Below are 23,700 nucleotides of genomic sequence, written 5' to 3'. Positions count from 1 at the left end.
GCAACACTGTGGGACTGATCAAAGACTGTTGTGAATATCTGCTAGTTAAGGAACTGAGGTACACAAGGACCACTTACTTACCCAATATCATACTTCTGAGAAAGAACAGAAGTGGAGCTGAATCCTAGCACTCCGGCCCCAAGTCCACATTCTCAACAACACACAAAGAACCACATGTACAGTGAGTCCTTGGACCCTTGTATAGAGAGCCCTGAGTCTTCTAAGGAAATGACATATGAGTTACCTCCAAATCACCTCAGCTGTTGCAGAACCCAGGATGCAATTGTTCCAGGTCAGTAAAGCCAAATTTTTTGACTTCTCACATTGCTCATTTTCCTTAATTCCTTGTATGGCTTTCCCATAAACTCTCATAAGCTGAGACATTTCTGATTGTTATGAGGTAGAAAAGAATGGTTTAGATGTTTTGTGATATTTTCAATAAAGTATGATGAATTTATTACCAGCAACACCACAAATGGTCCAGGGAAACTTCAATAGAAAAAAAAATGGTCCAAAAGAATAGGATAGTTACTAAATTATACCAAGTAATTAAAAAGTAAAATAAATTATTATTTTAATGAACCCAACAATAGGTTGAATGAAGTTATGGCTATGGTCAGGAAGGAACACAAATATAAAAACTGCAATATCATATTGAAAAAAAGGCAAAATAATACATAAGAGTCAAACATACTGAAAATGGAAGATGAGTATGTTACATTTAGTTCCACTGGGAGTATTATTTAGGTACTATGTGGAAACTTTGGGAGATTCATATGACAAAAATAAAAATGTCAAATAATTGGTTTGAGGAACTTGAATTGTTATGTTTGGAAAAAAAAGGAAGAATGAATTTAGTGAGGATTCCTTAGGAAAGATTTTTTTAAAGAATTTTTTTAAATTACATGAAGATGTACATCTCCACATAATTTATGTGTCCAAAGTCGTTACAGCCACACGTGCCTTCCAGCAAACATTTCTACCTCTTTGCGTTTTTAGACACAAACTTTCTGCTCACGCTAGCAGCCAGGTAGGACCTTGTCATTATCTCTAGCCAAGGACATGTGAGTAGATATAAGTTATGTTATGCTGAAGGAGCACATAATTTGCACTGAGATGGGCTGACTGGCTGACATTTTGTCCTGGAATGGACAGGGTTTAAAATCCATGTTATTCAGTTGTTCTCAGCTCTTAGAGGTGTCAGTTCTGCCACCATACCTCCCAATAAAACTAACAAAAAAATGAAGCTAAGCAATAACAAACTAAGCCACAGATTTATAGGGAATTAATTTTTACTACAGTATAAAAGCCTTGGTGACATTTACTCCATTTGCCTGCCTTTGTTCAGCAGATTTCTCAATTTTAAATAATATATAAATTTTGAAAGTATAAAATGATGAGATTAAATGTATACAATTTAATATAGTTGTATTGCAATTTTTAAAATTCCATATGCTTATGGCAACTTTCACCAGGCAAAAAGGCAAATTTTTAAGCTTCAAAATAATTTTAAAAATAAGCATATTAATTCAATGTCATGGAGAGTATTGATTGCTGGAACTAAACTACCCCCAGATCATAAATGGGGTATCAGCATAACTTAGTGTCTTTTGACCCAACATATGAATAGTTAGCAAATGCCATATGAATCATTTTCCACACAATCCTACAATAAATCCCCTACAAATACGTTCTTTTTGTAATACAGTGTGACATTACTTAACATTTATATGACTCAAATACATTATTTTGTGACTGTGTAACCCTGTCTTATTATTTTGCTCTCAGACAGGGTAGTATATGTGGATGCCCACTAAACTATCAGTATCTGAACATCCTCAAAAGGTGGTCACCAAGGATGACACAAGTAACATTACATCAAAATAAAAACAAAAACATGGTAAGTTTGCTTACAATGTATATAGTGTCTAAAACTTGTGCTCCTTAACTCTGGTTGAATGGTATTTGTGTTAAAAGAGCAGAGAGAAGAAAACCACAGGCACTTTCTTGTCTAGATGATTTTGAGACAGTGTTGGGTAACATGATTTTCTAGTCCTTTCATTTTTCATTGGCCCACTCTAATAAATATAGTAGTCTATTCTTCACCTAGCTTGCAAATCAAGTCCAGCACTTGACCTCAGCTTACAAAGGCAGTCACATGAAATATCATTCAGCGTACTGACTTCAACAGACAACCTTCTACTTTCACTAAGACCAGTCTTTCAAATATAAGATTTACTTAACAATAAAGGAGGGTACTTAAGACATGAATGAGTATTAATAAGTGGTCCTACAAAGATAAAAAGTAAATAATCAAACTTAACATGAGAATGTATCTATTAGAACCACAGGATCAGGCACAAAAAGAAATTTTATGTTTGTTCAAATATAACATTTTTATATGCTCAATATAAAAATTAATTATCTTTCATAAATAAATATTTAATTTGAAGTTTCTTCTTTAACTAAAGCATTTTTATTTTAGTTATTTAGTATATTCATAATATTTGATAGTCAGATATTACTTAATAAATTATCATCTGATGATATTAAATAATTCTTTTCAATATAAATTTTGTATAATTGGAAAATAAATGTAAGTGCCAAGGCATAATAAGAAAGATTCCTTTTTGCTAATTCTTCTGTTCAAAGGAATCAGCTAGTACTTTTTCTCATTCTTAATACTTGCACAGCTAGTTTTAAAGAATGAAACTCCTGGAGCAGTTCATGGCTTCAAAGGGGCAACTCATAGAATTTTACTTCTATTTTTTAAATCAAGAAAAATGGAACTGTTTTCACTGCAATGTCTTTTCTTAATAATAACCCACATTTTAGTGTAAGAGTCTGTACATGAACTGTTAATGACAGAAAAAACAATGGACATATTCCTGTGACCTCAGCTTCTACAAAATTGAATGTGGCATTGACAAGAAAAAAATAAGTAGTGCTCCTAAGAATGTTTGTTTTCTGTTTTGTGAAAATAGTCATTCCTAGAGAAGAACAATTGGTATTCTCGTACACAGAGCCCATAAATAAGGGATGACATAAAAGACATAGAAAATAATGCAACCATGTCTTGATCATACTGTCATCTTTTGCCACACCAACTATACTAATCTGTGTATTCTTCTTCACGGGACTTCCCACTCCTATCTACAAATGACTGGCAGTAACGCAACACCTACCATATTGTCATGGTTCGGTAAGGAAAATGAAAACCATGTGAAATATTTCAAGCAGAAGTTATTAGTTTTAAAAAGTGTTTAGAAGTCTGAAAGAGCAAAAAACAGCATTGAGTTAACAAAATTAATATATTAATAACTCCAGAAAGCATCTAGTATCCCTATGACCTGTGACACAAAAGAGAGGAGGTGGTGGGAGAAGCCTGGGCCTACTTACTGATGCAATTCAAAGGTGACTCAAAAGATCTTGGAGATTCAAAGAAAGCTGCCCCCTACGAACCTTGGAAGCATAGATGAGGTACTGGGGCAGTCAAAAGTGAGGTGTGTTTCATACCAATCTAGAAACACAGTCTGGCTGAGCTATCTGCTTCTAGAACAGACATTCTACTTTATAAGAGCTGACACATGGACTCTGATTACAGGTCCTGGATTAGGTCAGGGGAGCATGACTGGGCAGAAGCATTAAAGACAATACACCAGTCCTGGAACCAAGGAAGGCTCCTGAGCTATGGGCACCGGGGTCCATAGCTACCTGTTGCCACCCAAGGAGGCCCAGAAACTGAGAAAACAAATTACTCACTTTCTCTCTTCTTCATTTCTCAATCTCTTTTCAGGATCTCTTCTGGGCAAAATCCAACTGAAATCCTGCAGTGAAAACTTGGAAGGGTAAAGTGGAGGATACCAGAAAGCTACAGTGCATGGAAGAATACAAAGGAAGGAAGTGGATGCCTGGGTCATGATGTAACATTTTCTGCAGTGGTAACTCTGGTACAGTTTTTGTTTGTTTGGTTTTGCCATAATGAAAATTGTTAAAAATTTATATATTATTTTTATTTCCTCAACAGGCAAGATGGCATAGCAGAGAAAAGGGCTTGCTTTCAAGCCTGACAATCTGAATTCTATTCCAGATGATGAAATGAGGGAAAGAAGTCCCAAAAGTTGTCTTCTGACTTTGCGCATGCCCCTTAACACACAAAAAAAATTTAATAAAAATTTTAACAGAAAGGACAGATAAGCTACATAAATACACAATAAAGATAGAACAATATAAAATATAACAATAAACTAATGGTATTATTTAAGCCTTCCATTAAACAATTTTTATACTTTCTTTAAAGCATATGTAAAAATTCTATATTACAGATTGATACCGTATCTATTTTCCTTGTTCTCATGAAAACACATTAATATTCTGCTTGCATTTATTCTCTTCCAGTTCTAGTACATGATGTTATGAAATGGATAATTTATACAAATTGTAAACATCCAGGGAAACATGATCAGTCTGTGGTAGGTTACAGATGGCCTTCGATTCTTTCCTTTTCTCTTTGAGATTTGCTTTGTATCTGGATTGGTCATAGAGACTAATAAAAGTATATTAGTTACAAAGGAAGGATTCAGGGATTTCCAAATCTAGAGCATTAAAAAACCCTGTATCTTCTACTCAAAGATTCTTGAAACTTTGGCCTATTCAGAAACAGCTGTCAAGTAGCTGCCAAGTAATAAATTGAATTGTCCCAAGACCACCATGTAGGAGAGATCTCATAAAGATGATCTGCTGGCTACTCTTAACTGAATATTGGCTTCTATTCATTCCCATCTGAATATTAGACATGAATGTGAAACCATCTTGTATCCTGCAGAAGATGGAAATGATAGCTTCAATCAGAAAGCTAAGCAGAAGAACAAGACAGCTATTCCCCATCTAATCTTGGCCACCAAATTGCAAAACACAATAAGGCTGTTATTTTGAACTGTGAGCTTTGGAGTATTTTGTTATGGAGTAATAACAACAAAATGTGCTGCCCCAACAACCAAAAAAATGCACACAAAAACAGAATCTCTAAGTACAGTTGAATTAACTAGCATATTAAAATTACAACACAGAGTACTCATGAATCTTCAAAGATAAGAAATTTTCACTTCCTACTGATAAAGGTCAACTGTCACAGTACCCAGAAATCTGTGCCTAAAAATGCAAACAGGATGAGCTTACGGCTTTTCACTGTGGAGTGACCTCAAGGTAAGAGTTACTGAGAAGTCTGTTCATAATTTTATATTCTTCTTCCAAGGAGATCCACTCATCAAGCTGTATAAAATTCAAACTTCATATAAAATCTTTTGCTGGAAAATACAAATCAATAATCATAAAATGCTTTTGGATATTCTCAGTAATCAGTCTTTTCTCCAAAAACATAATCAGAAGGACAGCTGTGTTTTTATAAACCTCTTTGACAGAATATTTCATATATGATTGAAAATTAAACTGAAAATTACCCAAATGTTCTACAACAGAGGAATAATTAAATAAATTGTAAGTTATTTTTAGGACATGATGTCATCTTTTAAAAAGAAGTCACAAAGTCCTTAATTATATGATAAATTGCATAATGTCTAATAGAAAAGATCATGTTGAAAGTTTACATGATGCAATGCATGCATTAATGATAAGAACTGGAAGGAAATTTGGAGAAATGAAACTGGTAGGTTGAGGTAATAGTCAGGAGATACAACTTTGCCCTTAGCTTCTTTCAAATTCTTCTTTCTAATCTAGTTACATCCTGTTACACCCAATACTCAGAAACCAGTTTCTGATATTTATAAGATACATCCTGCAAAAGATGCATCTAGATCAAGGGAACCACATAATACCCAAGCTAACAAGGCATGTCTGGCTATACAGTACCACTTCTTGCTTTGCTGTATGTAATGTGGGAAAACCAAATTATCATTTGGAAGGTAAACTCAGGATCTGGGGAAGTCTGACATCTTTCTGTTTTCTTATTGCCTCACCAGGGGCAAAGTAAGACCATTAGGAGCCAGGAAGTAAAAAAGCCAACATCATTATCCTCTTACCTACCATCCTCACAGAAAGAGGCACACATATTCTTGTTCTCTCTCTCTTTCTCTCTCTCTCTCTCTCTCTCTCTCTCTCTCTCTCTCTCTCTCTCTCTCTCTCTCTCACACACACACACACACACACACACACACTCACACAAAGTTCCAATAGATACTTCTAAAGAAAAAAATGCACCATTTAAAACAAAATTTTGTATATTTATGGAGTGGTAGGACAGCAGGATCTATTTAGGTTTGTAAAAAGTGGTTCCCAATACCTACAGCCACTTCTTGACTGTTGAGAGTCATATTTCCATCTGTGAAATAAGGAGCTCTCATTCATATGATGTTCATGGTTCCATTTAAAAAGAAGAGTTGCCAGGCATGGTAACATACACTTGCAATCTCAGTACATGGGAGGCTGAGGCAGTTAAGAGCTCCAGGCCAATCTGGGCTACACAGTGATTGAGATCTTATCAAAGGATCTCAATATATAACAGTTTTCCGTGAAATAACAGTTTTCTGAGTATTTTTAAACCTCTTTAATCTTGTTTATTTTCCAATTTTAAAACACTAAGGCTTAGAAAATAACATTTTAAGTGACAGAAATAAATGTAGATAAGGGAAAACAATTACTAGGTAGGCCAGATTCTGATACATAGCTCAGCGATGCCAGAGGAAGGGAGCTGAATGTTTATTCTCTTTCCAAATGTAGACTACAGTACAGCAAAGTGGCAATTATTGCTCCTACTCTAGATGAGGAGGTTGCAGGAGAGACAGCTAACATTAAAGATGTTTGAAAATGCCATATGTAAACCTACTATTTTATAAGCTTCATATTTACATATATTATCTACAAACACGCACACAAATATGTTCATATAAAAGAGTTTAATTGGAATTGCCCTAAAGAGGAGATAATTTTCCTCATGAAGCCACAGGTTGCCAAATGAAAAGCCTGGTGCTAGGCATAAGCTACATGTTGTTGATCAGTGGTGTCCCAGAGACCCATAATACAATACGGGCTATTATCACTGCTCTGAGTTACCCAACAGAACTCAATGATAAGACAAATTGCTGAAGACACCACACATTTTTGCCATAGGACATAGAAAAGTCAAACTGATGCTGACAAGGGAGTTCCTCCATGCTGGCTAGCTTTCACATTATTGGAAGGTGCTATGTAGGTTGTTGGGGGTGGTGGTTGTGGTGGACCATCAACAACTAGGAAGTGTGAAGTATAATGGCAAGCATAGCAAGTTATGCCATGGGTGCAAGAGTGGCACAAATATTATGGGGGCGACAATCACTTTCTGCTCCATGGGAAAAAACATGCCTAATGCTATTAATTGTGCCAAGAACTCAGGGTTAGGGAGCTCATGGGCCCAGAAGGTGAAGCTACTGCTATTATTTCACCAAGTGTGTATATAGTGGGTACAGCATCAAACTTCCCTTTATACTAAATACCTCTGTGCCTATAGCTTAGTATATCAGGTAGTCCTCATCAGTGGGTGAAAGGCACGGAGGATGAGACATTGGCCAATGTAAATATTTCAGGTTTACCCAGACCAGTAAACATTCTGTACAGGCTCCACCTTTTGATTACCCAGTTGTGTCTTGATAAGCTCCTCAAGGTGGCCCCCAGGTTAGATTTCACTCTCAGGCTCTCTCTCCAGACTTCAACCTCTCTTCAACCTGTCCCCAGTCCTGACTTTATTTTAGGATATTAATGTATAGGTAAATTACATACATAATATTCAATTAATTTAGTCAAAATAATAAATCCCATGAACCCTGATAGACTGTACACAAGAAAACCCTTCAAATTGAAGACACAATGAGGATAAAATAATAGTAGTTTGAACAGGCAAACAATGAAGAGTTATTGGAAAAGCAAATACTACTGAGAGCATTTAACAAATCCTTTCTCCACATAAATATGATCCTAAGTCTGTGCAGAAAAAGAAGCTATCTAAACAAATAAGCACTATAAAACACTTCTTAAAATGCAAAGCTTACTCTCAATGCCAAATCCTCTGTGAGGTCTAGTGTTTGGATGGCAGTAGAAAGGAAAGGTGGCTAACCATAGTAATTTGAATTTGTGGAGAGTCTGTCATCTTACGCTTATGTTTATTAATCCTAGACATGTCTTAGAAGAGAAGCAGCCAATGTTCTTTGCACCATGTGCTGCTAAGACACAGATGTAGAAATATTATACAGCTCATATGAGGCTTGTACACAAAAGCTGTAAGTAGAAGGGAAAATTATTAGCTGCTAAAAGGGAAAATAGGTTCACATATAAAGTATTGGCAAAATGTGACCTTCTCCTGTCCAGTCTCATTTAGAAAGTAGGTAACACCAGAGCAGTTATCCAAAACAAAGGACAGATTGCACCCAAAGGGCATGTGGGAGAATGTGGGCAGTGTTTGAGCCAGAAGGTAATGAGAAAGTGATTCAAGAAGAAAGTAATGCGTTGTACACATTTTCATAAAAGAAAGGGACTCAAGCAAACTTAGCTTTAAAGATCCAATGAGTTCGCCTGTGCAGTCATGAACAACAAAAAGAACAAAGAAAAGGCAGTGCCTATATCCTACACACACAAACATACATGCAGCTACACACATTATATGCTCATCTAAAAACTTACAAGAAATAGCTACAGAAAAAAAAAAAACACTTCTCCCATTAGCAAACAGCATGAAATTACAGTTCAAAACAATAAACACCGAAGAAAACACCCCATTGACACCAAAGAAATGAGAGGTCACCAAAAGACCTTTTGTATTAATCATTTCAACCAATGTACAGCTCACAACAACAAATCCTGGAAGAGAAAGGAAATTGTTGTCAAATTGCAAAAGGCAAGAGTGCATAGGTTAATCACAGGGAATTTTGAGTTGAGCAAACAGCCAGATTTAGCCCAAGATGTAAGAAATCAAGCAGTGCTGTTTGCATAAGAGGGCAGCTGAAGCAATGTATCAACACTCAGTACACAGTCCAGGGAAAACATTTCCATGAGTACAGCATCAGATTCCTAAACTATTTCCAGCCACCCAGCCTAGAAACACGGTGCAATCCACTAATAAAATTTCACAAACACCAGGAAATACTTTACTGTCTTTCTTCTGTTTCAGGGAAAATGGATGTTCATAGGAGTAGACATGTGACAAATTCTAGCCAGCATCCATTCCAATGGGTCCAGTGGTCATTCCACATCATTGATGAGTATTTTCACTAACATTCTGCATCCAAAAAGTGCCAATCCATGCCTGCCTAACTAACTAAGGGCCAAAGGCTACTTTCAGTCATTCAAGTAGAATATAAATATTCTGTTCTCCTCCAGCTTCCTTATCCTCTGACTATGGAGCCATCAAAACTCCATCAGCCAGATAGAGGCTGGGTAATAGGAGAGGTAAGGTAGGCAAGAGATGAAGCAGGCCATACTCGCTTCTCAATTCCAGAATGGCTGTAGACCCATATGGTGAGGAGAATTGATTAGGTAGACTCAACCTGTCCTCTTGGAAAGGAAGCAGGTTTTACATCTCATAGCAAATCAACAACCTTTTCTTGTGACAGAATCTCACCAAATTGAGCCTTGAAGTCAGTGTGTGGCCAGGACTGGCACTCATTTTCTCCTGCCTCAGCCTCCGTAGTGCTGGGATTTTAGTGCTGCAACCCCATGCCTGCCTTTTACTTTCTTCCCATTGACTCCTGTACTACCTCCCCTCCCCCTTAAAATGAAGGCACTTGCTTCACAGTGTGAGATATTTGATATGAAGCAATATTTTTCAAGATGAATTTTATTCATTTTCATTTGTAAAGAACAACTGTCTTCTTTCTTTTTCTGTTGTGATAAAGTGCTCTGACAAAACAACTTGAGGGGAAAAGGATTTTTACCACAGTTCTCTGAAACAAACAAGAAAGCCTTTACAGAAAACAGCAGCTTCCATGGGATTCCAAAGCTATTCAAGCTGACAATGAAGATGACCATGCCTACCTGATTAAACATCGAGCCTATATCATGTTTCTAAAACCAGAATTATTGGACAGTAAATAGGATAAAGTTTGCATTACTATCTGATACATGTAAACAAGTTAGGAACTTCTAGATCAAAAAGTATTTTCTTTTGAAATTTGTAAGTAGACTAAAGTGGATTCTCTATCTTTATGTGCCTGTCATTCAGGGAACTTTCTACCAGCATACCAAGCTCCTGGTGTAGATCAACCTCCCCACCATTAGGGTCTACAGCCTTTTGGAAGTTGGGAAGAAATAAATCTTATTTCTATGCTTTCCTACAGTACCTGTCCCACCACACAGCCTCAAGTTGCTGGATTATTGATGACTCCACAGCCAAAGGATAAGGAAAGTAGAGAACAGAACAGAACATTTGTATTCTACTTGAATTTCAAGTTGCCTTTGAGGCCAGGCATGGTGCCCATCCCTTTCATCTAAGCACAAGGCAGAGGCATGTGAAGAGTTGAAGGACATCCTGGTCTCTATAGTGAGTTCCAAAACAGCCGGGGCTATGTAGAGAGACCCTATCTCAAACAAACAAACAAACAAACAAGTTGTGTTTGGTCCACTAGTATAAATCTGGCTGATGTTTATCACTGCTAATGCTGATGCTACTGTGGTATGTGGTGTGTGTGTGTCCCCTATATGTCACCATACCCACATTTTGGGAAAGCCACAGAAGCTTTTCAGCAATGTTTGTGAAGTAGGTGAGGCATCCAATTCTTACGTCAACCATGCCTCTTGGAGCTCTGATTGCTAGCAGAGAAACATTGGCCTTTCAGGAAGACACATCCTCTAGGCTGGCATGAAAGAGCCATATCCTTCATCTCCCTTTCTCAGGACTGGGATTGCCTTCTGAAATTATTCTCACAAATTCCTCGTGTCTGTTTGCACTTGTAGTTTAGCTGCAGGTGGAATTCATTTTAAATGCTATAAAAATGTTTCCAGCTGGGATTTTTGCCAGATCTCTTTAAGGTATCTGAAATCAATTGTCCTAGACTCTGAGCTAATTTTTCCCCCTTTACATTTTGTTCCTGTGCAAAAATGATCACTGCTGATCAAAATTGGCTTTCTGGTAATTATCATCAAATACAAGAAAATGCATGGTCACCATAGTTTAAGAAAGGTGTACCGTTATAGGAGAATTGTTCACAGTGCCACTCCGATGTGTCAATAAAGTTAAATCTTGAATCAAAGGGTAGACTCAGTGATTGGCTGATTATAAACAGACATAGATATGTTGGAGGACTGAGAAAGCTGGATAGAAAGAGACAGAAAGAGATAAGAAGGAGCTTGGGAAGATTTTTCAGGCTTTTCCATCTGGGAAATATGGAGAATGGGGTCAGCTGATCATTCCTCCTCTGTCCTTTGAATTTATCAGGTTTTTATCTCAATTTCTGACTCTTAAGTTTTTACTAATATTAGAAGAATTAAGGTAAATACATTAGTGTACCTTCATAAGCAATAGGATTCCATCACTAAATATAAGTAGTAAAGTAGTAGGAGCTAGATATGCTACATTTGCATAATGAAACATAAAATATCTATGTGCTTCTATACTCTGGGGAATTACTTTGTATGTAAGAATGATTTGGGGTACACAGATGAATGGTGTATGGTATGGTTTGACACCCAAGAATACGAAACAACATTAAGCATTTTTTTTACATTTTTACTTATTTATTTTGTGTCTGTGTGTCTATGTGGTATGTGTATACACATATGAATTCATGCATGCAACTGCCCACATTCAGAAGACAATTTACTGCAGTAGGTTCTTTTTCTAGAGCATGGGTCCTGAGAATTGATCTCAAGTTGTGAGGCTTAACAATAAGCACCCTTACCTACTGAGCCATCTCACTGGCCCAATAACGTACTGTTTTAAAAATTCATGCATGGATATTAGGAAATATATTGAAGCTTACATTTGCTTGCTGTGTTTTTAGTATTTTTTTAAGTCCTTCTGTTTGCACAATATCCCCAGCCTCTATTTTTCAATTTTGACAGCCTAAGACGTTGTAACTTCAACCCAAGTCTAAGTAGAAAACATATAATCAACCAATTATTTAATAACACCAACCTCTAAAAACATGAATGAACAAGGGAGTTTTGTTATCCAGTAAGCAGATGATTTGTGACACTTTGTTTATACACAAGATGACAAAATAGGTTGAAACATGAGCAGTATTCTAACACGTAAAAAATTGTTCATCATATAAGTTCATAAGTAATGTGACAATAAGAAAGATTTAACCATTGTACTTCAAAAATTAGATTGCATTACTTATATTAATAGCAAATAATAGTTGTTACATTCCCCTGATTATTAAAACTATTCAAAAAGAGAATGACCAACTTAGTAAGATTGCAAACACTGATTAAAACTCCCTACTTCTGATTATAGAAGCATTAAGAGGTTTCCCCATGACCCCAATATGTAGATCTAGAATTAAATCTATGCTATGCTTATCAAGGGAAAAATTTTCTCAAATGCACTTTAATATATGCCTCAATACCACTTCTGACATTAAAATAGTTTATTTTCTTGAAAATTGCAAAAAAGAAAACTATGAAGGGAAGTATATAAGCTTTACCTGTCATATATTTTCATAGTGTCAAAGAGGGTCATTTTTGAGCAATGTAGCCAAATCATAAAGTATTTCCTATGAATTCATTTAATAAGAAAATAAATTAAAATCCATTTCACAGAATCCACTGTAAATATTTAATAGTATGCACCAAACAAGGGAGAAATGTGAAAATGTTACTAGGAGAAGATGTAAATCACAATATCACAGAGATTTCCCAAGAGGAGAAAAGAATTAGAAGAAGTCCAGATTACCTGCTTGGTTCTCTTCCTGCTTCTCTTGGATTGTTGTCTGATTTGGCCTTGACTTTGGCTGTCTAATGCTCTCTCATCTGCTTTCTTGAGCTAGTGTTCCAGTAATTTCCCTGCTGTTACTTAGTCATTTCCTTCCCTGTTCCCTGCAGTGGGTTCTTCTCTATTATATATTTATTTAACTATTTCTAAAGTATGTCTTACTTCTTTTCTTCTCATGTTCATGCTCCAGCTTTCTTCCTTATTCCAAATCTCAGCTATTATAGGAAAAGTTTATTGGTATTTGAGTCTCACCTAAATCCTTCCCCTGAACTGCAGAACCTTGACATTCACCTGCAAGATGCCTTTCTGAGAATGCCTCTCACACTTGTGTGCACCTCCAAATAAACTTCAAACCACAGCTCTCCATACCACATTTCCACCATCACTCTGCCTTTGTTGACTGCTTTGCAATCTTCACATTCATTTCCAACTAAAATCTTAGAGCACCCTTAACCTCAGCCTTCCTCATATATGAAAGCCATCAAGTCAACAAATCCAACTGCCTCAGTCTCTTTTTATTGATGCTGTGACTTCTGCTCTGGTTTAGTCTTTATTGTCCCCTTCTAGATTCCTCTTCCAATTACATTAGTTCCTCATTTTATTTTTTTTCTTCTGTAAAGCATTCTATCCACTGCCCCAAGTGTAATTTTCCTGAAACACAAGTCTTGTGTCACCTGAAATCTATCCCTGCAACATTGGATAAATCACTCTAGACAAGATTGGCAATGAAACTTACAGGACATCATTCATTCTTCATTGACTTCTCTGTAACACACATGCCCAACGTCTCCATTCTTGAAAAGTTCTCATATTTTTGTTCACTGACTCTGTTCTAGGTGGAACTTGCCCTATTTCTTTGCCCTTTCCTATTCATTCTTGACTTTGGCTGTTGCTCTGTCAGAGGCACCAACTGGAAAAGACAAACACACGCCAATGCCAATTCCATATCCATATCTAACCCATGTACACTCTAACTCATAACTTGCCCAGTTACTTCCTTGTATGGAAGACCACAATATGTCAAAGTCCACCAGGCTCAACTCAAATCACCTAGAGTCATTCCCCCAAAACCTGTTGCTCCTGTCTTCCTATCTAAAGGAACAAATACACTATTACCTACCCAATATGATAGCAGTACTAGAAAGTGTGAGATCATCTAGAATCAATCTGATCCTTCCCTGCCCTTCAGGCATTCTCCTCAATCCACTAATTTCCATGCACTCCCATCACTAGTTTCACTTCTTTTGTGAAGGTTCTACATTGTTCTCAAGAAACTGTTGCAACAAATTCCCCACTGCCCTTAATCTGAACCTTTGTTATACAATAATATGTAATGGTGATATAACAATTAGTAATGTGTAGTAAAATGAGATGAAAAGTCCACACACATTTTGTCACTTAGCATTCTGAATATCTACTTTAGGTAAAAACAGACTAAAATATACACACATAAACTTAAAGGTGTCCATTCCTGATAATAGGATCATGATTCTTAAACTAATTACAATAAGCGGACAATACATTTATAATTTAAAAAATGTATTATTTTTTATAAAATGCTAAATCTATCTTCTTTAAGAATATCCAACATCCTGGCCAGGGGAGTTCATGAGACTTCTAAAACAATATAGGCTATTGATGTTGCCTTTGGTTGCCTCCCAAAGGTTGAAGATAAGTCCCTATTGCTGAAGATAGTGTACACAGATCTTGGAGAATCTGAGATGGATGGGACCTGAAAACCTCCTCTCTGGGGACTAGCTTTCATAGTACATGAAGTTTCCATGCAAGGTTCCAAGGGAGGGAAACAACCAACATTTGTTGCAGGTGTGATACCTGTGAAACACAACAAAGACCAGCATTGCAAGACATCTCTAAGGGTTTCCTCACATCTTGACATTAACCAACAGTTCTCTAATTGGATTTAAAGCTCTCTCAACATGAGGGAAACCATGGCTGGTACTGTAAACTTAGTCAACTATCTGGGGCTAGTGAGGTCATTGATCTTAGAGGAAAACCTATTACCACCACTTTACTAAACCAGTACACTTCCTAACTACATTCTAAATACTTATCCATATACCCACAAATAAGTGTACCTCTCACCCTCATCAAAGAAACTTTGCTACAGATGGAAACCATTACTAAAAACCACAACTGTCCAAAATGCAGAACACAACTGATCATGGGTTGCCCTTCCCCAGTTGGTACATCTACAACCAAACTCCTGTACCTAAGGTTCAAGGAACATCTCAGAAGTGGGGATAGAAAGATTGTAAGAGCTAGGGGGCCAGGAAATCTACTGTAAAATTGTGTTGCCTAAAAATGTCAGGGAGGCTTCATCCACAATACCTCAACAATATGATGGCCTAAACAAGTCCTGAACAAGTAAAGTACCAATAAACACGCTAATATGGAAGCATAGGAAATCTCACATAAACAAAGAACCACAGACAGCTAAGGCGTACTAAGGGCTGAAGAAAGTTTTCTCCAGGGCTGAGTGCCCTGATTGGTTATCCAATACCAATTGGTCAGTCTGAAATCATACATATGCAAGTAATGCTAAATGGACCAAGCCTAATGCATTTATATATAAAAATTAAAAATTAAAAGAATAATGCCCAAACATTTCAAAATATCTTGGTATGTCTCCTACCTTGTCCTCCCTCTGATGACCGTACTGCCATACCCAGAAGTAGGCATTTCTCTAATGCAAACCCATGGCTTCATTCTCATATTTCATTATAATTTTTATACTTTATCTGTTACTTCTAATTCATAATAACTGTTTTACTTCCTCTGTCCCCAGTGCTAAGCGAACTGCAGATAGTATAAATATTTAATGAATAAAAACTGGCTGCTGCCATTTGCCTCACAGAGACTTGCAGGGAATCCTCCCTGCCTTCAGGGAAAAGTGCACCCTCCTTAGGCTGACCCTTGAAAAGCCTTCACATTTACAGGCTGCCCATCTCTTTTGCCATTTTCCTTTGTGCTTTTGCTTTTCTCTCCCCAAATACCCCATCCCAAGCTTAGTCAGCAGTGAGGAGTGGTGCTGTCTTTCTTAATCACTACTGTATTTCAAAATAGCTCAACTCTCAAGCAGTATATGCTCAGAAATTATTTGTTGAATTAATGTTTGAATAAATTGCTTAACTTTTCCAGATAGAGTCTCCACTGTCCATATTGTCTAAAAGCTCTTCTCTCCAAGTTTTTACCTCTTTAATTTCCTCTCTCAAGTATACAAAGTTTTGTAAAGTTTGGTCAAATGGTAAGCATGAAATTTGGTATTTACTAGGCAAATTTAAGCTCTCTTCAGTTAAAAAAAATAGCACTTATTTGAATCCTTCAAGAATGCCTCTTTGATGTTATCTAAGTAAAAACTATTGGAGGTGGGAATGGGGGGTGTATTGGGGGAAGACTGGGGGGTGGGAGGAGGGAGGACAGGGGAATCTGTGGCTGATATGTAAAATTAAATTAACTATAAAATTAAAATATTTGTTTAAAAAAACTATTATCTGCCTCTCAAAAATAAATGAGGTAAAGCATTTAATGCAGTATTTGACATGTGTAAGTATTCTAGTAATGTTAGGCATTACTATTAATATCATTATCATTATTACTATTAATTGAATTATAATAAAACTAAATGTCATTTAAAGGAAAAGTCAGTCAATCTCTTGCAACATCAACTAAGAAAGAAAGGAATTAATTTAAAATAAAATTGTTCACCGCGTTTTAAATATTGAAATGTTCCAAAAATATCAGAATTTCCAAAATGACAGGAGTGCCTCACTTTCCTTTAACCCAGAAAGATTATTTGATTCCAATTTCACCAACAAACTTGCCTATAACAGGAACAAACAGGAAGTCTGATTTTGGCTGGGGAAACAATATAGTATAAACATGTTGGAACACAGTTCCTCAGTATTTCATAAAACAAGACAAATATATCTCTGGCTCAGCAAATCTATTCCCAAAAACATTCTCTAGAGTAATTTTGAAGTTTGTAAGAGAATGTGATAGAGTAAATTACAGTTTTATTCATTATAACAAAATGAAGTTGTAGGAATTAATAGGTCATTCTGTAGAATCAACCTAGATTAATCTCAAAAGTATGTTAAGAGAAAAGAAAGAGTTAAAAATGAATGACTTTAATGTCTACATAAAATGCCTAAGCATCCAAGGCAATTCTATACATTTTCTGTAGATATGCTCACATGGCAGTGGAAAAAATAAAAACTTTTGAAAATTGTAAGACAAAAACATACTCTGCCGAGATCTGCACAAAAGATGGTATGATCCTTGAGCTTGGAGAAGAGTAGGCTTAAGGAACACTTTTTTTCTTTTGTTTTTAATGTTATTCTTTTCTGAATTTGAGATTTAAATACACAAATCTGTGTGATAGCTATATTCAAATATTCTATATTTTAGAGAAACATTTGAATTAATTTATTTCTATATTAGAAAAAGGAAATGTACAAAATTCCTCTATTGTTCCTGAAAAACAAACAACCACAACAACAAAAACAAAGAACCAAACCATCTCTTGATTAGAGATGAAAATATTTCTTTTTCTTCTGAGAAATCAGTCTTTAATTTATCCCTTATTTTGAAGCACTGTATACCTGTGAGCGAGATGGTCATGGTAATCAAGCGAGAACCCCAAGAGAAAGTCACTTTCTAGCTAAGTTGATGTATCTTTCCACCCGTTTCCTATAGCCCTGTATGCTGGAGGCTTAGTTTTCCTCCTTGAGAGTTTGAGTGGGACAGGATGAAGGTTGGAGCTAGGTCTTGTTCTTGCAGTACTTGCTCTCCTTGCTATGCTTCTGGCTGCCCTGTAACTACCTTTTATTCTGATGAATGATATAGTTCCCCTTTCTGCTTGCATATCCATTTCTCTTTATTTCCAATGGCCCAAGGAGTTATTGTCACTCTTTAGACTACCAAGCTTGAAAACTATGTCATTATTGTTCAATGTTCTTATGAAATGATTATATTCTGGTTGGTTTGGTTTGTTTGTTTGTTTTGTGAGTGTTGGGGGCTGGGGTAGGGGGTGCATGTGTGTACTTATTTGGATAGACTGTTTGGCTAGTGAGCTCTGGGGATCTGCCTGTCTCTGCATCTCCAAAGAGATTTTTATTGTGAAACAGGTTTCTGTGCTTTTACATTAAGAAGCACTTTACCTACTAGGCCCAAATCAGTGACCACCAGATTCAGTGAGAAAAACTTGTCTCAAAATATAAGGCAGAAAATGATAAAGGCAGACAACCCACACCTGGCCTTCACATGTGTGTACATCTCCATGTGCATGTATATGCACTCCTCATTATCTATTCTTAAATTACCAGTCTGTTCTCATGAGTTCCTTTATATTCCTATTCTCTATGTCTCAGCTTAGCTATATGCTAGCTCCAGATGCATCTGCTAAGGCATGTAAGGCTCCTAAGACATCAGCCCCTGAGTCAGAATGCTTTGAACACTGTTATCTAGAAGTACAAGTCACTTTGAAGTTTCCACAGCCAATCCAATTTCGGTGATATCACCAAAATCTCCCACCAGCCCCTCCACAGAATATCCAACATTCCTACTTTCCAAATATACATGGAAAGTGCCATATTTTTATGTTGAGCATTCTTTCTATTTTAGAATTCAACAAACTTCAGTACTTATCATTCATTACTTTCTTGTTGCCAGTTACCATACAAACCATATTTTCATTTAATATGTTTGTAAATCCACCATTATTTTAATGCAAATAAATACTATAAAGGATAATTTATAACATCAACAACATGTTATAGTTGAGAATATATACATATGCAATGGATAGTCAATATCTATAAATGAATATTATTTAAAAAGTAATTTAACTACTTTCACCTGCTAAAATCTGTTGCTTATTCTGGTGGGGTTATTAAGATTGAGAATTTTCAAGTCATAAAAAACAAAATTTATCCCAGAATAATGTGATATGTTAGGAAATAGTAACTTTCTAAGTTTGTTATTTCAGTGGTGTTGATTCTCTAGCCTGTATGTTACCTAAAATAATTTCGTGAATGCAAAGTCTGGAAAATGCTGCCATGCATGCCATAATCTCCCCTCTTTCTCTGGAGAGCCCAGCTTTGTCCATCCTTCTAGACCCAGTGAAAGGTCCACTACTTCCCTTCCCTCAGCATCCTCTGGAAGTTCATTACACTGTTATTGCCCCTTCTCAGGGCACTGGGTAAGCATCTTTTTGTTTTGCTTTTGAATGACTCTTACACAATTCACTTTTCTAACCTCCAGTGTCTTCAATTCAAAATAGAGACTTAGAGAAGCTGCTTCTTAATCCCATCATTGTCATTCTAACCATCATACTTTCTATGCAGTGGGATTAGCAATAGTGACTCCCTGAGCAGCCTTAGGTGTCCAATAGGTGAGCCCTTCCTCAATATGCATCTTCTGGGATAGATAAGACTTGCTGAGGCATTCTTGAAGCCTCCGGGCCTAGTCCTACTGGAAAGCACTAAAACATTCCTCAAAACCTTTATTAAACAAATAAATGATACTTTTTCCAGAAACCAGACCATAGGTCACTTTCAACTCAAAATAGTGGTTCTATTAGTGACTGTGCCCCATATATTCAGTATTTCTGAAGCATCACAGCAGCTATATTTTCGTTCTGTTCTGTCATAACTCCTAAAGAATTCAAATTTACATGACATATCTCTTACAAAATATGTGTTGATACCTTCAGTAGTCACCAAATACCATAGGGAATGTTGTTCACATATAGCAGGGCATACCTGGATCTTTTGAGAAAGGACTTACTAAATATTAAATAATCACATGTTCAAGTTCAATATAATTTTAAACTATATTTTGTCTTTCAAGTTAGCTAGTACCTGTAGATGTAAAATTACTTTTAGCAAGCTCTGGTTTAATAGTCTTAATTATTTCTAAGGCATAGACAGATAAAAATATGTCCTGACACCAAAACTACACAGAGAAACCCTGTCTCAAAAAACAAATGTATACAAAAAATTAGCTACAGAGAAGGTGAGAAACTGGAATAAATAATGCATTTAAATGTTATGAATGAATTATAACTAAAGATTCCAAATCCATTGTAGAAATTAATACTTCACAATTTGTAGGCTCTGTACCTAGGGAATTCTGAAAAAAAAATCATTATGAGTTAAAGGAAACCTTGTAGTTATATAAAGGAGGGCACAAAAAGATCACCACTAAGATCCAGATAACTTTAAAAACATGCTTAAAGTACATCACCATCTGCTCCTAAGTATTACGATGTAGACACAATACCCTGGCACGGACAACTCAATATTAAGCTGAAACTGGTCACAATGAATACAGATTCAAGTGTGCATTAAGGAATCAATGATACCTTAATAAATGGAAGGCATCATGATTTTTACTACATTCTTTTTGGTCATTTAATTGTGTAAAATCATAACATACCAAAACCATCCTAACTATTTATAAAGTTGAATAACACTGAGTAAATTTACACAGTTGTAGAAACCATCTCCAGAATTAATTCATTATGCAAAACTAAAACTCTATACCCATAAAACAACTCCTACTTCCTCTTTCTCCCAGACCCTGGCACCACCATTCCACTTTCTGTTTCTGTGAAAACTGACTGAACTACCTACCTCATGTAAGTGGAATAATATAATATATATTCGTCTCTTTGACAGTCTCTGAAGTTTAATTGACACTTGATTAAGATGAGGTTAAGTTACCTCTGTCAGTACTGCCTAGCATGTGTTAAGTACAATACAATCTGTGTGGTACACTAAGTGCAGTTTACAGAAGAGGAAACTAAGGCTTCACAAATTGAAACACCCTGCCATACTGGGTCAATTCAGCTTCACCAGTTTCCAAAGCTCAATCTTGTCAACACATCCAGATGCCTTTTGAAATAGTATTTTCAAAGGTTTTTAACCACACACACCCTGAGCCAAGTTAAAATGAGTTCTTCATTTTTTTTTACAATTTGCTTTTCGTGTTGTATATGTTCATCCTTTTAAAACAAACTATTTAAAACCATATCTCAAAGTGTTGTTCTTTGTCCCACAAGTTTGTTGAATAAGTTACCTCCCTGTTTTTTCAAGCAGGGCTTAGAAAAGAAGATTCAGCCCATTAGTTAATGCTTCTGAAAATCATGTAACTTCCCAGTGTGTAGCACGTATCAGCAGTGAAAGGAATAATACATTTAAAAAGTTACACTTACATCTGCAGAAGTGAGTCCCAGTCTCTTCAGCTCAGGCACATGCCTGTCTCAGGGATCAGAAAGCACCTGCACTGCTCCTGACAGAGCTACCTGGGACTGGAATCCCTACCACTGTGACACTGATGCTGCCCAACCAGAAACCCTGGAAGGAAAAGGACTACAATACCCACAATTCAGGCTCCACACCCAAAACTATCCACTAAGGAAATGGCTAGAGTTTCACTCTAAGAAAATGGAAGTTGTGGGAAAAGCAATGAGGGGCTGGGTGAGGGTGGGGTGGAGTTTGGGGAGGAGAGGAGAGGGTACATCTAAGAACAAACTGGACCTATGGCACTCTTTCCATAAAAGGAAATTAAAGAGTTTGCTGTTTGCCAAAAAGCTCAGAGTCCTTCAGTATTGGCAGGAAATGAAAATTCTTTGTGCAAACAAATGTTCTTGCAGCTGTGGAACCTGCCTGGCTGGATTCTCTTTCGGTGATTCAGAGGTGTGAGCACCTCTGTGCCTGGGGAAGCAAGTGAACAGAAAGGCAGAGGTGAAGCCAGACAGCCTCAGTGCCAGGCATCAGCACTTTCCTTATCACTCAGAGATGCTGCAGATGTGTGGAGATTTTTTCACCCTTTATTTTCCAAACTTTCTTTTTTAAAAAAAAAAAAAAAAAAAACAACACTACACTTACAAAGTGCTTTTAAAACTGTGAGTAAAATAAACCTCCTTTTCCGTTCTGGGGTCCATTTTTCCTCTTGCAAATTCCAGCATTTTTCCCAGTTGTTCAGAATTCAGGAGAAAAAAATGAACAGGGAAAGTGCAGATTAATAAAACAATGTATTAACTGTTTTACTATGCAGAATTAGTAACAGGGAAGTTTTTAAGAATCTAAAACTAAGCAGTGTGTTTTACTCATTTTTTTTCCCATACAACCTCTCTGTCTAGGCCCTTTATACCTTGTGAGACACAACCCAGAAAATGATTTAAAAAGGTAACATGAAACTTCATCAAACCAAGCAGAGATGGCCAAGAAGAAAGTTTTCCATTCCCTGCTCTCCTCTCTGTCCCAGAGTTCTTTAATCTTCTGCCTTTGTAACTATGCTGTTGAAGCCACCTGGTCCAGCCAAAGGCCAGATGAATTTCCTCCTTGAGTCATCTGTTAATCCTGACTCCTGGATAACTTTCTTATATTTCATTTGTACTGCTTCCCAAAGAATGGCTCTCCATTTCCCCAACTCTGTCCATTTTGTCCTACAAGCTGTTCTGTTTCCTCAAATAGATAAGATTCATCCTTTTACTGAACAATGATAAACACTCTTCTACCTCTCATGTGGCTTCACCTGAATTAGTCCTTCTCACTTAGTAAATTCCCGAACATACTCTTATATTTCCTTATTTTATGCGGGTACAGCTATGTACCTGCATATACAAAGCGCCCTTATCTTTATTTGAAAGCAAGACTTTATTTCATTCCCACTTCATTGACTCAGAAATACACACACATAGATATTCTGTTAAGCAAGTGCTCATTTGCAGGAAATAATAGCAACATTAACCTGTTGAATTTTAAATCTCTATCCCACCCAGCGAGTTTCTACAAAGAATACTGCTATCAGAATCCCCCGCTGGCCAGTATGTACTACAGCTCCCACAACTTTATTTTCTCTTTCTCATAATGTTGGAGCTTAAATCCAGAGTCTTTCACATGGGAAGCAAGAACTCTACCACTGAGCTACATCCCCACCCCTGTGTGTGTGTGTGTGTGTGTATGTGTGTGTGTGTGTGTGTGTGTGTGTGTGTGTGTGTGTGTACGCACGCATACTGGTACACATTCAGGGACCAGGAGTCAATGCCAGTGTCTTCTTGTCTTATTCTCCACCTTATTTTTTGAGACAGGACATGACACAGAACCTGAAGCTGGTCAACAACTCCAGAGATCCTTTTGTCTTGTCCTCCAGTGTTAGGATTATAGATGCACACCACTGCAACTAGCTCTTTACATGGGTGCTTGAGATCAAATTCAGATTCTCTAGCTTTGTGTAGCAAGCACTTTTTCCAACAAAATCATCTCTCCAGCCTCTAGCCCTTGGTTTTTAAGATAAGAATCTCACTATGTCATCCAGGTTGGCTTGGCAACATAATCCTTCTACTTTAGTCTCCTGGGTACTGGGACAATAGAAACGCACAATCATACTAGCCTCCACACACTTATTTGCAGAAAGTCAGAGTATTAAATAATGCTGCCCCTGACAGTACTTGAACTGAAGGCTCTTGTGGAGCACCACTATTTCTCCTGTTCCAGTTCCTGCAGTGTACTTACTTGACTCTCTAAAGACTAGTCTTCTACCTTGTGACTGCTTCTCTGAGCTCTGGTCCTCCCTCCATCTGTGATCTTTCATCCTTGCTCCAGTATTTCTGGCTCTCCTTCCCTATAACTCAGTCTCCTGGGGTCTGAACCTAAAACACTATAGGTTCTTTAAAACAGTCCTTAATCACTGATCTCCCTCATCCCAGGAAAGGGAATCTTGACGCTTGCTAGTTCTGCTCATCAGTCTCTGAGTTA

At 36.9% G+C, this 23,700-nt stretch overlaps 1 protein-coding gene across 9 annotated transcripts in view; it reads right to left on the bottom strand.

Annotated features, from left to right (window-relative positions):
* Positions 1-23,700, bottom strand: part of Macc1 (MET transcriptional regulator MACC1) — a 120,772-nt gene that overhangs the window by 42,792 nt on the left and 54,280 nt on the right. For 2 of the 9 annotated variants that reach the window (XM_076551592.1, XM_076551593.1), the window contains one exon: positions 3,763-5,306. The exons of 1 other annotated variant lie outside the window; for it this stretch is intronic. In XM_076551592.1, the coding sequence (XP_076407707.1) occupies positions 3,763-3,778 (16 nt within the window). In that variant the 5' untranslated portion in view covers positions 3,779-5,306. Of the gene's footprint in view, positions 1-244; positions 2,401-3,762; positions 5,307-21,152; positions 21,750-23,700 lie in introns of those variants that run through there. 6 more of the 9 variants (XM_076551596.1, XM_076551597.1, XM_076551595.1 and 3 more) reach the window with 6 other exon arrangements.

This window comes from Peromyscus maniculatus, chromosome 14, assembly GCF_049852395.1.
Source record: "Peromyscus maniculatus bairdii isolate BWxNUB_F1_BW_parent chromosome 14, HU_Pman_BW_mat_3.1, whole genome shotgun sequence".
NCBI lineage: Eukaryota > Metazoa > Chordata > Mammalia > Rodentia > Cricetidae > Peromyscus > Peromyscus maniculatus.
Note: the sequence above shows the minus strand (reverse complement) of the source record. Positions and strands in the feature narration are given on the sequence as shown.